The sequence below is a fragment of the Sporothrix schenckii genome (assembly GCF_000961545.1).
Source record: "Sporothrix schenckii 1099-18 chromosome Unknown Cont49, whole genome shotgun sequence".
Lineage (NCBI taxonomy): Eukaryota > Fungi > Ascomycota > Sordariomycetes > Ophiostomatales > Ophiostomataceae > Sporothrix > Sporothrix schenckii.
The window spans coordinates 684,474-701,823 of NW_015971150.1; the positions used below are offsets into that span (position 1 = coordinate 684,474).

General features: G+C 51.0%; 1 protein-coding gene across 1 annotated transcript; it reads left to right on the forward strand.

Annotated features, from left to right (window-relative positions):
- Positions 1–14,600: 14,600 nt before the first annotated feature.
- On the forward strand, positions 14,601–17,187 carry SPSK_00429 (c2h2 transcription factor; the record flags this gene model as incomplete). Its single annotated transcript, XM_016727398.1, has 4 exons — positions 14,601–15,354; positions 15,517–16,133; positions 16,193–16,467; positions 16,518–17,187. The coding sequence occupies 4 exons, from the start codon at positions 14,601–14,603 to the stop codon at positions 17,185–17,187; spliced, it is 2,316 nt and encodes a 771-aa protein (XP_016582764.1).
- Between the last annotated feature and the right edge of the window lie 163 nt (positions 17,188–17,350).

Genomic DNA, 17,350 nt, shown 5'->3' on the forward strand with positions numbered 1-17,350 from the left:
CGAGAATTGCCGGGGAAATCCAAACGAGCAGAAAGAAAACCGCACTGAAAAAAGAATAAAAAAAATTAGTATCGGCCCTCGCTATGCGCGCGATCTCAAACGCCCCTTCTTTGCACTGCCAAAGTCCGTCAAATTTCACGCAAAGCTTTTTAGTTCTTGGCTCATCTCTCCTTTTTGGCTATCCTCGCTGGCCAGGCGCTAAGGAAAAACAAAAGGAGTGCTAATTTCCTTGTCGTCCCGGTCGGCTTCCAAGCGAGCGTGCCAACCGCCCTTTTTTTGACTCTCCTCCCTTGCATAGGCGCCCTGGAACGTCTTGTCCGAATAGGAAAGGGACGGCGTGCTCGACATGGAACGAACACTTTTCCTTGTGTGGTTTGTGTGTTGTCCTGATGTGTCTTGACGCGCCTAGGAAATAATCGCCCTCCTCTTTGCTGTTGCCTTGTTATTTCTTGAGGAAAACGAAAGAACCAGTGGCCAAGAGTTATGGCAGAATCTAACAAAATCGATTCAATCACATGCGGATCTTGCGGGTATTGCCTATCTAGCAGGTATTGTGTTGGATTCCACTCTTCCTGTTCTGGCTCATAATGGGCGAAGGAGACGACGAGGAAATAAAACATGCAACGGAAGCGGACACACGATAATCACTGAAGGCAATGCAAAGTAAATACTCCGCACGCTCGACACTACCAGTTCTCGGACGGAAATAGTCCGTACACAAATCGTCCGTCGTCGTCCGCGTGTTTCTTTTCCAACCCTTTCCGGCGGTATCGGCGATCTCCATTGGGGGGGATATGCCCGCCCTCGTGCGGTATTCGGGCTGGTGACAAAAAAAGCACAAAATACGGAATGGTGCGGCCTGTTGCTCTCGTTTTTATCCACAGCGAACAAACGGAGTATATCACGACGTACAGAGTAGTCTATTTGATCAGCAACGCAATAAACAGCAGAGCAGGTCAGTACGCCTCGTTGGGAGCGAGGACAAGCGACCGGAACGATTATGGGCCTGGCCGGGGTGTTTATTCGGACGGATTTATTGAATTCTGGCGGGAAATACGGCGTACAGGACTCGACAGTCCGCTGTGACGCGGACATAACGAGCGTCTTGGAGAAATTGCACCTCTCGTTTTCGATTTCCGCATTGAGTAATTTACCTGTGGCACTAAACAAAACGCACCATGAGAAGGTAACCGATTGATACCGACGATGTATTACTACCGAACAGAAGCACGAAGCAAGCACGTCTGCACGTCTGTATGAATCTGTATCAACACAAACTCGGCCAATGCTGGGCTCACACGTATAAAGTGACGGCCAAGCCAGGTTTAGAAAACATTGACCTTGCACTCCCTCGTCCTTTTTTTTTTTTTTGTAATTCCTCCTTGAATCGAACTTCCGCTCTCGTCCTTGTACATATGCACGGCCAGCCAAGCCAAGCCAAGTTGAGCTCCGGCGGCTTCCATCAGAGCGATTGGGACAACTTTTCAGTTCAGGAGGACCGCATGCTTCAATGTTGGGTAGATACGCTGTATATTTTGGCAGCAAGTCAAATTCGACAAACTCGGAATGAACCTTTTCAAAGCTGTTTCGACCTTTCTTTAAAGTCAACAGGTGGAAGAAGGAAATTTAGAAGAAGGGAAGAAAAAGACATACCACATGCTGCGTGGTCCGTCCTCCGTCAAACAATACAATGTATTGCAACACAACCACAAGAACCGTGAACCGTGAATCCCCGCCCACCAAACTCCCCCACGCTGTTCAACCATCTCCCGGGCTTGCCAACACATACACTTGTGAAGTTGTGCTTGCTTTGTAGCCTTGTTGACTTGTCCCGTCTGCTCTCGTGCACTGCATCTTGCAGGGCCCAATGTCGGCCAGCTGCAGAGACATGGACAACGGCAAGCTGCAACGGCAATCGTGGACCGGCCGCCGGCATTGGCTGAACAGTGGAGGCGGAAGCCCACCAAGCCATGGGCCACAGCGCTGCCCACAGGAGCCCACACAGGGGCGGCAATTCAAGTGGTGGTTAAGCCCAACGACCTCAACGCCCAACGGTTGGGTGTAGGTGACTCGTCTGTGGTTCCGCTGCCTTGATTTCTTCCCAACCCGTCCATCACTCTGATTTACTGGCGAGTTTACAGAATAGGTAAGTCACCGACAAGGAAAGTAATTGGCTCGCCAGTGTTCCAAGAGGAAAAGAGAAAGAAACGAAAAAGAAATGACGGGTTTTCTATTTCCGCCATGGGCAGGGTCTCTGTGAAATGCGTTCTCTACAATGTAAAAGGACAATGAACAGGCCATGGCAGGCTTTAGTTAACCGATTGGGCTGGAGATGTTCAATTTACAGGACAAGCCAGGCCACTTTTGGATAAACTTGGGGAAATCAAAATATGACGGGTTGGAAAACTGACCTCAGCTGAGCTGGAATAAGAGAGACACAGCCGGCTTGCCCTTCTGAGCCATCCCGGCACAGCACAGTTTCAAAGCCCTTGCTCCCAAGACGACGGAGAGTGGTGCTGAAGACGCCAAACTGTCTGCTGGTCCACTGGTTGAACTTTGTTGGAACGTCTTGGATATTGAAAGCGCCACCAGGGCCATCACAATGTGATTCGCGAACAGGTCGACCATCAATCCTGTCTCAACAGGCCCTATGAGAGGCGTGATATACTTTCGTACATTCTCGGGAAAAGACATTGAAAGGCCTAGTATTCCAAATGCCGTGTTGGTAGCAACAGGTCTCTCTCTTCTCCACTGTATTATCTCATCTTCCCTGGCTCAAGTGTGGAGTAGGTCGCATTGTTACAACAGCTTCAAGCAGCACTTCAGTCCCTACGTTTTTGTTGGTTGCCTCCGTTCTGCAGTGCGACATATTTGTCGTAGAGTATTTAGGGCGGTGGACGACGGGTGTCGTGAGTGTGAGGGTGCTTGCGGCCTGACAATTTTCCCTTTTCGTTATATTTATTTCCGGTACGAAATAATACTTCTCGGGTTTTCCGTCCGTGCTGTCAATCTTTCAGTCGCTTTTTCAGTCACGCTTCACACCATCTCGTACGCCGCCCCCTACCAGAGATGTCGCCTGGCACTGCCCTCTCGTTTTCATAGTCTAATTTTATTTGTCACCGGGCGCGTGAGAATATATGGTTCAATGTCCAAGACGCTCAATGGCGGCTAAAAAAAAAACACGAATGCTGGTAAGAAAAGCGGCCTGGAATCTTCTGCTGTTGATTTGTGGCCATGTTGGAGTGTCGTTGGATACACAATGTCCGTGTACATGTCGGGACACCTGTTCCCCGAAAATCAAGGGCGCCGCATTTGTACGCGCGAGAGCAACAAGACACGTCTGTCTGCACATGAGTGGGCGCTCATGCAACCGGCCTGGTGCGGCCCAATGGCCGTGTCTGGATATTCTTTTTCTTTCCACACCAACTGCCCGGGCTTCCCCTTTCTCACTTCTCTTTTCTCCTTTCTGTCTTTCGGTTCCCACCCTTTCGGACCAAATTCGGCGGTGGCCAAGGCAGCATCGGATGCCTCTTCCCATCTACATCGTACTTCTGTAAATACCTGTTGTTCCCAGCCGGTGGTGTGCTCGTCAATTTCGTTTTTTGCTGCCGCATTTGAATAACCTTCACCATAATTCGTAGTTCGCCGTTCATGCTTCACCGTGGCTCCCCTTTCTCCAAAAATGGATCTGACCACATCCCAAGCTCCCCTGTTTCTTTTTCTTTGCAAAAAAGACCTTTTCCAACTTGGGGAAACAGCTCATGTGGATATCGCACGTCCTTGCTGTCTTTGCGATAGCGCTACGAGGGGGCCATTTGCAGAAAAGGGGTGGGACAGTGGCCACAGCCCCCCTTCTTTTGCCATGTTCCGCGGCAAACCCACTCACGCTGCCCAGAGTCTCGGGAACCGTCGAGGAGCCTGTCCACCCCTTTTCTCTTTTCTCCTTTCGTGGTAATCCAAATGTGCAAATGTGCTACGGGGTACAAATACGGAATACTCGACCTGTTTATTGGTTTTGAGGTGCCCACACAAAGTACGATCACATAAATATGTTGTATGTTTACATGCTCCGGATATGGGACGAGATCCATCTCACAACTCTGGCCTACTATTCCTTTCGACCGCTCGCACGAAGATGGAAGGCAAAAAAAAGTACGGAGCCATACGACATACAAAATGAATACCTGTGAACGACTCCGTATTTGCGGTTGATTCCGTGCACGGTCCATGTCACTCCCTAGTCTACTCCCTTGTCGCTTTTCTGCACGCACACTGCTTCTGCAACACCGTGGATCCTTTCACACCCCAATTCTGGTCTGGGTGGTGTGTGCGTTGGCGGCGTTCTGCTCAGACGGCGTCGCAAAACAGAGAGGGAAAATAAAATTGCTCCCCCGTCAGACGTGTCCTGTCAGATGTTCGTAAGATATTCGCAAGCCGTAAAAACACAAACGGAAACGAGGAAGAAAAGGGGAGTCGCAATAACAATTTTAAATCAATTCCCGCCGCAAGCGCCGTTTTATTGAAGGCGGATTTGCGAACGAAAGAAAATCGAAATGAAATCAGAATTAAAAATGTACGGAGTCTCGAAGACGAAAACAAATAAAAAAAATATGTAAAAGAATTGAAAGTGCCAATAGTCGCATACATCATACATTCCGCACAGCGAGACATTGCATCGCATTTGCATAGTTTATCTCTCACCTCAGACACCGCAGCAACATCTTCTGGCTAGATCTGTCTGTCGAAGCAGTCAATCAACATCGAGTGCGGTTCTTCAAAAGTCGAGATATTAAATCGGGGGCCCCTTTGTAACGTTTTGGAGCTGTCGTGCACCCCTTCCCGATGGTGTGGGCAGGCGGGTCCTCTTTTCTTTGGGCATTTCTCTGGATATTTCTTTGGTGGCTCGTTTGTCCGAGAATAGAGGAGCCACTGGGAATTCGTGCAGCCTTTAGGGCCCCTACTTTTGGCTCTGTGCACCCCATTCTCCGATCGTGACCCCCAACTTCAACAAGGTGCAAGATCAAGATACGGCGTCCGACCTACACAGCACGAAATATCATCTTAGAAAACTATCAAGGGAGGAGTGGACCTCGCCAGCCTATCCAGCGTCGTTGCGTCCAGAGTGCGGCATCTGGAAAAGTCTCAAATCTTGCATCGCGTAATGGTGCAAGATGCAAACAGCCGTTGTTGCAAACAAACAGACGTAATTGCAGAGCAAAAAGGCGGTCTGGAAGAAGATAGGGGACGGCATGATTGCTGTGCCATGCCTTTTTGAGACTCCGGTTATGTGACTCTGGAAAATACGACGTATCGTGGTGCACATGACCGGGGGCACTGTTTTTACTTTTTCTTTTCTTGGCTTGCACATGCTGTTGCATATCGCAACGAGAATGCACAGATGCAACTTTTGGCCCCCAAGCGACACAAACTAGTCTGGCAAAGGGACCAGTCCACCCGGGTTCAAAGCGAATCCCACGCGCATCCCGCGTCACGTCGTGTCGTCCAGGGGGAGGGGGGAGTCTCCACTGGTTGTTTCTCTTCCTAGGCACGGAGAGCGGAGTAATTTCAGTGGAGCCATTTCGCCAGGTTCACACTTTTCTTCCCACCGACAGGCTGGCAGTAGACGACAAGGGGCCTGGCATCTCGTGGCTACGGACAGGAAGGGAACACAAGAGTATCCACATCGAGAAGGCTGGAGTTGAAATGGACGACACTCCTTCTCAAAGGGAAAAAAATCGGCCACGATGAGGTCTTGTAATATTGTGGCCAGCTGACGTGGGCAATGAAGCATTATTTCCAGATCCTCTACGACGCACTAGACTCTCATGATCGTGTTAGAGCCACACGAGAGCGCCGTGCTTCGCTCCATGGCGTATCAGGCGCCTCGGCCAATCCCAGTATGACAAACTCAACGAGACAGGCTCTACAAGGCACCAGGGCGCCCGTTGTCGCACTCCCAAGTTTCCCAAGACCGGAGAGCAATGTCTGTGCAAGCCCAGACGAGTGTGCTTTGCACGATGTATCTTACCAGGGGCGGCTAAACCGGTCCGATCGCAGGGGAAGTTTTTGCCGACGCCGTCGGAGCTGGGTCGTCGAGTATTTTCTACTTTGGGAGGAATTCTTGCAGGCAAAAGGGAGCCACCACAAAGGGCAAGTATCCGCGCTCGGCTACGCGGAAGAGCGGTTTCCCTGCTTTTTGGCGCGACCTGCGTCTCCTTCTCTTTGTGTGAGGCCTTTTTACTCATGCGGTCCGACAGTGTCAGGGCCAATAAAATACTAATCAAATTTGCAAAAATGAAATCAATGACGAGAAAATAGTCACTGACAACAGTCGACCAAAAGTCACAGAAAAGCCACAGTCCCTATACATCTCACACCAGACGTCGTCCTCCCCGAAACTGGGGTTTTTGTTCCTGGGACCACATAAATATGTGCTCCGTTTTAAAGCGTTGAGTGGGCTTTCCGTTCGCTTTCCCGTCCCCTTTTCTTGACCCCCATCACTTTGTAACAGTATTACCCAGTATTATCCAGAATGTGTGAGTCCTCTTTCCTCTCACACATCTTCGTGGCGTCCAGTCCTTTTTCTCCATCCACAGGTGGCCCTTCCCCCCAAACCCACTCATCCACCCGTAGAATTTTGGGTGCCGGCGACTGTTGTGAACTGGCTTCTAGAACGTCGAGAGAAAAGGTTTCCAGTTTTTCGAGGCCCACAACACCTTTTTGTTCCCGCCTGCGGTCTCCGCTGAACAAGGTTCATGCTGTGCTACCAGTGTCCAAAAATATAGTGCACGTTTTTTAATTGTCTCCTGTACGAATTATCATGACTCTGACGTCGGATGGGGGCAAATAAAAGGAAGCATACGAGGACACACTCGATCCATGCTTTGTCGCCACCATGGCGGTATGGCGAAGACCGCAACGCCGAACTAAACGGGAATCTTGGCTAAACTGGCCCTGTGACAGGACATTCATGGATGTTTGCTTTGTCAGTCACACCACACACAGTCTTTTTGTTCGGCGACCGTGGCTTGTGGCTGCTTTTTTTTGTTCTGTTTGGCGTCCTTTCAGCAACCATTTCATTCAGTAATGCGTCGTACTCGCACAAAAGGATCGTCGGGGATTTTGTGGTTTATGTTGGGGCAGATCTGCTGATCATAAAGCATCAGCAAGTCGATGTGACATGGTAATACATTACATATCTGTGCATACGTTGTATGCATTGCAGTGAATTTGAACAGCCTTGTCTTGTTTTCTTAAAGGAACACGCGACGCTGCTGTACTAGGACGGAGTATGCAGGGAGTTATGTGCTCAATAGGGGTGGATGGTGTGGTATATCTTACAGTTGGGCAGAGAGCGAGGGCCCCCAGGCCATCAGATTTCAGGACCCATCCCTTGTCTCTCACATCTTTCTTCTCTTTCCTCCAAACGGCTTGAGGTAGGATTGCCACCGGCAGGGCTTCCGAGAGCTTCTGCTCTCTATTTTGCGTGGCCTTCTTTGCGTCTCCTGATCTTTACGTGTCTGTCACATCAGAGACTCGTAGGATTGCTCGCTCGACAAACACTGCAATCGAGAAAGAAAACGGACCTCAGGAGCACACGTCAAATGCCTGCAGATCATCGAAATAGGCGGTAAGTAACGACGAAACGGGGCATGTGAAAACGGCGTACTTTTTGTTTTGTCTTTTTCTCGTTCGGTGTCTCGGTACAGATATGCGATGGGTCATGTCGGCCGTGCGGTTTGCATTCTGACCAAGACACCCCGAACGCAGCGACTTTCCGTCCCGTTCTCTCTTCCCCTGGACCAACTAAAATTCTACGAAAATAATTAAATGCATGAGAGGCTGGTAGGCACGTCAAGAAGACAAGGCAGTCATGTATCGCCCACTTGCCATTTGGCTCACCGGCGTGATGCACTCTATGAAGCCCCTGAAAACAACATTAGGTAGTGGTCTGACGGCCCCCCAAAACACCCAACCGACCAAAAGTCTCCAGTTCCGTCGGAACTACCGTCCCTGGCTAGTGTTGAGAGAGCAGACACCGTAGTTACGTATGCTCATGTCCTCTTCGTATATCCGTGTGCCAGCCGCGTGTTAAGATGAAACGGAGAAGGGGAAGACAAAATAAGTAGAAATAGAAAACAAACTCACGCTACGTCCACGGTGGAGAGCGAGGCCACCAGAAAAGGCCCGAACTATCTTACAATGGATGTCAGATGGGCGGTTGCATCCTCGTATCGTTGCAAAAGACGCGAGGATTTATTTACAGACCCAGTCAAGGTTACCGAAACATGCAAATGGGATATCGAACAAATTATGGGACAGTTACTCACAACACATCTCGTTTGTTTTCGTCGCGTCCGTCCTCAGGAAAAGAACAATTTGTAACAAAAAAATAATAATAATAATATAAAATAAAACTAAGAAACCGCTGGATAGGAATAACTCTTGCCCGGAGCGCCAGGTCGCTAGATTTACCCTGTACAAATTTGCCCAGTACCAAAACAACATATATCGTACATTTCTTTTTTTGTCTGGCCTCTCGCATCAAAGTATTGGTGCCGACGCTCGCCACTCCCTGGCAGTTTCTTTTTTCGGCCAGCCTCTGTCTCTTTTCGCTACCACGCTAGTCCCAAAGCAGTCGCCGTTCGCGGCTTCCCTCTCCGAATCAGGGCAAAGGCCGGAAAGCAGCAAACTCTGGCGAATTTTCATAAAATTACAGTCATTTTGCGCACTTTTAAATAGACAGGTCACTTGCCGCCAAGGTCCGGCCGGCAAGATACTTGAGCATCAGCATGCTGGATGAGTTGCCAAGCGGCGACACGACAGCGCGGCTTTTTCTACTTCATGTGTCCGGTCGCATTTTTATGTAGGCAAATGGATGAAACTTGTTTGATTCCTCCCTTTCGATGTGTTTGATCTGGTTCAGCAGGACTAGAAAATCGAGTAAAAGGTCCAACAGACACGATCGACACCGGAGCATGCTCGGTTTTTCTTCAGTCACATAAAAAGACGAACAAAGTGAGCCGATACAACGAAAGCGGTTCTCGGACACAAAGGCCAGGAATGGCCCGGTTCTCCGTAACAAGAACAAGCGATGAGGCTCGGAGACAGTGGGAGTGACAGGACCCCTTCTCCCTTGCCATTGGTACTTTTGCGATTCGTGCCAACGCAACCTACTAGGTTGATCGTTGTTTCGGTTTTACTCCGTCCAGTTAGAACAGCTGTCTGCCACAGTAGCACTTGCGATGCCAGCCAAGCAGCGTATGTCAGATACAACGTAGGATATGCCGCCGTAAGGTTCTGAGCAAGAAGCCACCGACGAGACGAATGGGATGGAGGTCTCGCCCACCAAGTCCATCCATACGGAGTTACGCATTCTTTCGAAGCGGAACGCAGAATTCAAACAGAGGGCGCGTGGTCGAAAAGCCACAGTCGAACAGCCCGGTTCCGCAGCAAGACATTGCAATTTGACGATGAACTTTCTTTTCCTACGACTAGCTTTTTCCATTTACAGAGTTTCTTGTCAATATTTCCAATGTCTCTCCGCTCGTTCGCTAATCTCGCCGACCATCCAGCGTTTCCTTCCTGCGACCGAGTTACAGAGTATCCATTTCCGACGCACGGTTTCTACGACAAATTCCTACCGTCCGCTCCATCAAAGGTGCAGTTCTGGCGGGCTCGGCCTTGTTGTTCACCTCATTTGGCTCCTCCAATCCATGGTCAGCTTCCACTTGGACTAGCGTTAACTTAGCCACCAACCTCCTTCCTTCTTTGTTGCCTCTGATGGGCTTCGTTTATTCCTTCGCGTTTTTTCCTTTGTCATAGTCCTCTCGCCCACGCAACAACGCAGTGGCCGATGTAGCAAATGTCTTCCGTAGCGGCCGTGTTGTGCAAACCGGCGAATGGTGGCCCATTTTCTACGGAGGAATAAATTACGATTCGTGCTATGCCTCCAGGCATCGTGCGTGGCCCCTGCCGGTGACCGCCTGGGATTTTATCTGGGATTTGCTTGCACGAAGAAGGAAATTCTCCGTTCTTTTTGTAGGCCACACGCGAACCGCGGAACAGCACGTCGCACCCATCTTCTGTCCCGGCATCTTACCTGTTTGATTTGTTTGGCTGCCTCGCCCGCCAGGCGCTCGTCTGGATTGCTGACGGCCTCTCGTTTCTTTCCTTCGTGTGTCTCTCAGCTGGTTTGTTCGCATACCAAGGCGTGGTTGGTTACGATTGACCGTTTGCTTGGGATGGCATCGAAATTATATGCAATGAACTAGCCCAACTAGGAAATATCCGAGAGAATTCACATGCATTAATGTCCGTGGCCGCGAATTTATTTATCGATAGTCGGCCCTGAGGACGGATTGAGTTTTACTAGCAGCCACATTCAGTTAGTACAATGTCAACAAAGCCCCGAGATGGGACAAATCTCTTCCACTTTTGCTAGCTCACCTGCTTTCCTTGTCGAAACTGACGGCTTCTGTTACGTCTCGATTCTTGTTTCCTGGTTCGCGCCGAGGTTCTTTTTGGCGCGACTTCTTTTCCGGACCTTAGATCATCCCGTTCGTAACGACAAATACAGCGAGGAAAGGGAAATTGATGATGAATGACATACGGCCTGGCTAACAGCTTCGTACGATATAAAGCAGCAACGAGCACGGGGGCAAATGTCCGACCAAAAAAAAAAACCAAAAAAAGAAGATGCCGCAAAATGGAGGAACTGCTGCTCGTTCTTTGTTTTCTTCTGGACGAAAACGGCTGGAAATTTAATCTGCCGCCATGTAAAGGACGTGATGTCGGTCTTGAACCCATTGCCCCGACGGGCTCCTCCTTTGCTCTCTCAGAATGACCCCTGGCGGGACCAACATAGGAGCGCGATATGAGGTGGGTACCCGCATGTTCGAGGCTTGTATTGGCCATGTTGAGTATACACTACGGTCGTTCGACTGGACCTCACGATGGAATCGATTTCCTTTGATTTGAGAGCTGCTCGGGTTTCAAACCACCGACAATGGAAAGGGTGACTTGTATACGATTTACAGCAAGTGCGTTTGTGCTCCGTCCGCTCTCGTTGGCAGGGGCGTTTGGCGCCGGGTCGACCGTCCTTCTTTCCGCCGCTCGCTCACCAACGCGCGTCGAGTGCCGTGCCAAACCTCCGGTATGTTTCCTAGCTCGTAATCTGCCAATGCTTCCTTTGCCTGTTTTGGTTTACGACAGTCACGGAGTGCGTCCGGACGCGGGAAAGCATCAGTGTATCAAAGTCTGCTTTTTCTGCATATGGAACGCCTGGCTGGTTGATAGTTTCCTGCCTGCCAAAGGATTCGCTCCCAGTTTCTCGCTCCTTCCCTCGACTTCACCGTTTTCTTTGTGTGGTGTGTGGTTCCTTCCCTCCCGGTAAGATACTTCTGCATTTGTTGCCAATCCAAACTCCTACTCCCCCCGTCGGTTACCTGCATTGCATCCTCACCACCGTTTTCACTCCCTGCTTAGCTTCTTTGCCGCCCCCGACAAAAACGTGGCAACTGTGGCCTGTCGCCTTTTGTCTTTGTTGTTTTGCCTTCGCGTTCGCGAATTTTTTTTTTTTTTTTTTTTTTTTTTGTCCTGCCACTTGCCGCTAGGCACGCGAAGATTCTTGGCCGGGTTTGCGGGTAAGCGCTGTTTTTTTAAAAGAAAGAAAAGGATTAAAAAAACTCGTTTTACGTATTCTTTCGTAACTCTTCACCGTTTTTCCCTCGGCAGTGACTTCCTTGAACCGTTTTGTTCCTTCTCCTCCACCTTCCGAATACACTCGTCGACAGTGTCCCGTCTCTCCTTCCCAGTGTATCCTTTTGCAGCACTTTCGACCCCTTTTCTTTGCTGCCATCTCCCACGCGTTTTTTTTTCGCCTCTCACTATCAAACCAAGCGCCGTCGCTCTAAACAGCGTTAACTGGTACGGTCACCGGGCGTGCTTATTTCCAGCGCTGGCATCTCTTTTTACTGTACAAATTATTTGTTTCCCTCTCAACCCCCCCAACCTCCCTCTGTATTCACTGAATTTGTCCCCGAGGCATGTGTGCTGGCTGACAATATATATATCAAGAGGTTCTTCCCTTCTTGACCTTCGGTATCCACTTGTCCACTTTTACATCTCCTTTCTTCTACGAATATCCACCCATACCCACCCATCTATCCGTCCCAAGCCACTACCACCCGTGTCGTCCGCCATCAAACGGTTCCTTGCTCACACAATAGCAGCACAAAACAGTGCACTAAAGACCGCCGCAGTGCTACCACGCTGCCTCCAGCCCACTGAAAAGAACCCACTCTTCCCGACCACGGACCACGGTACCTGACAGGCGCCCCTCCCAGTAAACCCGACCAAAAAAATTAAGACACAAAGCAAAGGTAAGACAGACAACGAGGAAGGCGCGAAGCAATCACAAGGAGAAAGAAAACAAGCAAGGAAATTTTCTGCCACTACCAACACACCAACACACCAACACTACCACACCACCTCAGCGCTCATAGCCTCTCCCTTCCCTGGCTCCTTCCCAGTGGTTCGCAAATTGATTTACCCGCTGTATTCTGCAGTAGTTTGTTCTTTCCTTTCCTCTCTGCTACACCCCCAACCAAAACAAAAAAAAATCCATGCCACTCGCCGGCTCTAACACCCAACCCTCCCAAAAAAAACGCTTGACCCTCACCCGTCCCCTGTCTCCACTCCAACTTCTTTTCTTCCCTTCCCTTCCACTTTTTTTCCTTTCTCTCTCCCACTCTTTTTTTACCCCGAACCTTTCCAAAGATTCCAAGAATCTATCTCTCTTTCGTTCTTCTATCCCATACCCTCCACTTTTGAGAGACCGCATTTAAGCATCACCTTATCCACTCTGCAAAATCCCCACCCCTACCAATATCACATCGCAACTCAATTGTTTTGTGTGCTGCCATCTAATCGACGACAAGACGGCTCACAGAACTCGAACTCTACAGGTAAGACGCGAGTTTCAAGAACTCCCCAGCCAACCCACCCATTGCCCCATTCTTCAATCCAAGGACGGGGTCCCGAGACCCTCGCAAAACACGTCTTGAGAGGACGCGAAGACGAGACGAGACGCGAGCATACAAAAACGGCAAGGCAGCAGATATTGCTTCAGAGAGGATCGCGTCAAAACAAACAAGGCGAGGCGAGGGCACACGCCTGAGAGCAAGCAAGATGGCACGCGGCATCGCGGAAGACATGGGATGAAAACATACCATGCGGCACTGTCGATTTCTCACCTACGGGGCACAAAGGGGGGCTCTCCAAGGACGGAAAACGACGTCGGGGATCAGGACGGTAGCATGACTGTCTGCATCGTCCCACGATACTGTGTCGCTGAGTTTCTTTGACCCGCGTTTTGTTTTGGAAGCAAATCGGCGGCTAGTGGAGAGAAAAACTTTTCACCCTAGTCTTCGGAAACACGCGCAACTTTGCACTTTCGACTCTCTTTGTCTCTGCATATCGGGTCAAGACGCGACGAACATCGTTACCTGCCTTCCTGCTCTACCGACAAACCAGACCATACGCGTTTGCTACGCAAACTTGAACCACCCGGGACGGGGCCGCCTGACCTTCCAAAATACACCCTTACCACCGGTTGTCTCTTGCCCCCCAGAGTCCAGGAGACGTTGCCAAAATCTTACAACGCGGGAAGTCTGGAGAAGTTAAAAAAAGAGCCACAAAACGGCGGAGGGTGAGGGGAAGAACGCACGGCTGGCTTCAGGTCGGTCGGGGATTTTCACTACGCTTTTCAGCCTGATGCGAGCCGCCAGATCGTCAACGAACGAACGGCTTGACGTGACGGTCTGTGGCCGCCTGCCCGTGGCTGACACAGCCGAGTCGTGCCCCCTTCTTTGGTTGCCTTTTTTCTTCTCTTTTCTCTCTTCCTCTGTGCTTGCCGCCTCTTGCATTTGGGGGTCACTGGTTATCTGCGCCCGCTCGTAACCTTTTCCGCCGCCTTTCCCTTGTCCATATACGTGCTACCGCCACGCTATTCTTTTGGTCAATCTCTGCAGTTGCCTTCCGTTTGGGGCTGCTTTTGCTGCCGCTCTCGTTTGTCGGCGTGCACACCCTAGCTCACTGGATGCGAGCGCGTGCACTCCGACCTCGCTCTTGTCTAGCTAGTCCTCTCTGCTACCGCTCCATTGCGGTTCCTGGTCGACCTGTCCTTGGATTTTGCGGCGTCTTGGGGGTGTCACATTGGCTGCCTAACCCGCACCAACTGTCACTCATTTCCTGTCACTTCCTTTGATCTCATGCGCGTTCGAATTGTGCATTTTTTGTTGTCGTTTTCTTCTGTGGCCGGCTTGTGCCTGTGCCCCCCTCACATCGCCGTGATCGTTGATGTCTTTTCTTTCACTCGTGCCAAACACGAAAAATGAAGTTAAAGCGCATCGATTCCTTGCAATTTTCCCGCGCGCTTTTTGGATTCGGCTTTAGTAATGTCGTGTCGCTTTTGTCTCACAACATATATACCCACATCGCGTCCCATCCACGCGTCACACTATGTTCTAACGTGAACACCCAAACAGCTAACATTTTAATCGAAAAGGTCATCCGAGGAGGAAACAGGAACCCATAATATGGACGGCTCGCACTACTCGTCTAATGTGATTAACGGCACATCGACTCCGTCCTATCCATCATCGGCCGCTTCTACGCCCCAGAACAATCTTCAACCCCATACCCTCCCGCCACTGCAGCACCAGCAGCACCAGCACAACTCGCAGCATCCGCAGCACCACCAACAGCAGCAGGGCAACGGTATTATGCAAAACGGTACCCCGTACGGCAGCTACCCGCACACGCCGCGCACCCCGGCTACTCCCAACACCCCGGGCCCTACCATGAACAACTACCCTCCTCCTCCGAACACCAACGGTGGCCGTGGCTCGTACCAGATGATGCCGGGTAACTACCAGCCTACCCACCAGTATGCCCCAACGTCGTCTGCCATGCTGCCGCAGACCACCACCGCCATGGCTCACCCGCAGCCGATCGCACCTGCCCCTGCGCCAGGCAACCGAGGCCCTCCGATTCTGCGCCCCATGCCCGCTAACGGTGTCATGCCGCAGCAGGGCATGCAGTCGCCCTACACTCAGAGCCCTCTGATGCCTCAGAACATGCTTCCGGATAACGAGCCGCCTACTCATGTAGTTGGCTCTCAAGGCCGCCGCGGCATCCTCCCCAGCGCCCCCGGCAGACCTGCTCCTCCCGCAGCCGGATCGGTTACCAAGAACCAGATCCCGCAGAAGGATGCGGACGGCAAGTTCCCGTGTCCTCACTGCACGAAGACGTACCTGCACGCCAAGCACCTAAAGCGCCACCTCCTGCGTCGTAAGTTTTTTTCTTTTTGCCCAGTGTGCCAACTGTGTCTATATAACCCGATGTTTTCTGGTTGTCTTTGTCTTTCTAGCTTGCAAACAGGGACGAGGGATTTTGTTAGCCTTTTTGAATTTCCCTCCCATCCACGCGAGTTGAATCTAACAATCTTTTAAGACACCGGCGATCGCCCGTACATGTGCGTTCTGTGCAGAGACACCTTCTCGCGCAGTGACATCCTGAAGCGCCACTTCCAAAAGTGCTCGATTCGCCGCGGAAACCCGACCGGTGTCAGCCACCTGTCGCACCCCCACGCGCACGTCAAGAAAAGTCAGCAGCAGCAGCAGAAGCATCTGGCTGAGTCGGGTGACATGAACCACATTAACGGCATGGGCAATGTTCAGGGCGACGGCATGGTCCACCCTTTCGGCCTGATCCCTGCGCCAGCCGATGGCTTGCAGAACAACATGCCCAACGACCAGTCTGCGCAAATTTCGCGGTCCAACAGCATGTCCCGTATTGACCCGGCCACTACTGACCCGAACCAGCGCACCGCTGCCCCTACTGCCCAGCGTGGTGTCACTAACGGTGCTCCTACCCCGGCTAATGGCCAGAATGGCCAGGGCTACGACCAGTCCGCTGCCTACAACGGCGCTGGCATGAACCCCCAGCTAGCCAATTATAACATGAATGCCAGCCAGAACGGCATGCCCATGTTCGCCGGACAAAACCCTAACCCCCAGTCGGGACTTGATTGGTCCTCGATGTTCCAGGCCGGTGCGTATACCCCCAATGTTTACTCACAAGCGCATCTCGCACAGTCAATCAAAGATCACTATCTAACTCTCGACAGACGCAGAACGCAACCAGCCTAGAAACTAAGTCGCTTCGAACTGGCGACGCCGACCTTCAAGCGGAAGGAGGTCACGATGACTATGTACCCAGCGACCAGCCGTTCTTCTACGACCTCTGGGGTCCGCCTCAACAAGCGCAGGACCTGTTCTTGCTGCTCTCCGCGCAAATACTCACCTTCCTCGAGCACCCAATTTTTACAGAGAATCCTTTGATCTCTATGACTTTTAGGGTGCTCTTCTCTCCCGAAAACGTCAAATATTTTTTTCTCGACATGTACATTCATTTTCACGTCCATTTCCAGTTCTTCATGTTCCTATTTTTAGTTTATCAGAAGCCTACACCGGTCTACTTTCTGCTATGGCATGCATTGGCTCATGCTACGCCGACACTTTCGCCGCAAACCAGGTGCGCGCAATGAACGACGTGGTCTGTGATTCCTTGCTGCGTCAATCACATATACTTGCTGCCATCCACGATTCTGCTGCTGCCGGCGATTCCTTGCTCGACGTAAAGTACGAAGAGCATCCTTTCACAGGAAACGTCCGCGATTTCCAAGAGTTGCAGGCGCTGATGCTGATGCTGATGCTGATGCTGCTGTGTTGGAATGACACTCCAGAACAGCGTGAACGAGGCCGGAAGATTCTAAATCTGCTTACCGTACCCACACGCAAATCAAATCCAATGCGAGTCTCCACGAAGACGTCCTTGCCCGCGCTACCTGGGCGAGACGTCGTTGGTCGGTGCCGACGACACTGCCTACGTTCTCTCCGTGGGAAACCCCCTCTCGCCGCGGACAGCTGCAAAGGTCTCGGCTGGTCTCGATACGGTCAAACAATATTGGGACGTGGACATGGCGAATCAAATCCAGCTGGTGGCGACAAACCCAAGGCGACAAGGTTTCTCCAGGGACGGCATTCATTATTTCTGCCTCGGCAAATTCCTCCTTTAAGACACGAGGCTATCGCATCTTCTTCGGTCACAGCAGAATTCTAAAAGGCACGGCAGCTGACGGCACAACTGGTGTAAAAAGTTTTTTCCTCCCTTTTTATTTTTTTCTTGTCTTTCCTCTATTTCCTTTGCCTGTCTTTTTCACCTGTCAATTATCTCTCCCTGGGACGGTTACCGGTATTATCCTCGCATCTGCGGCGTTTTTCGA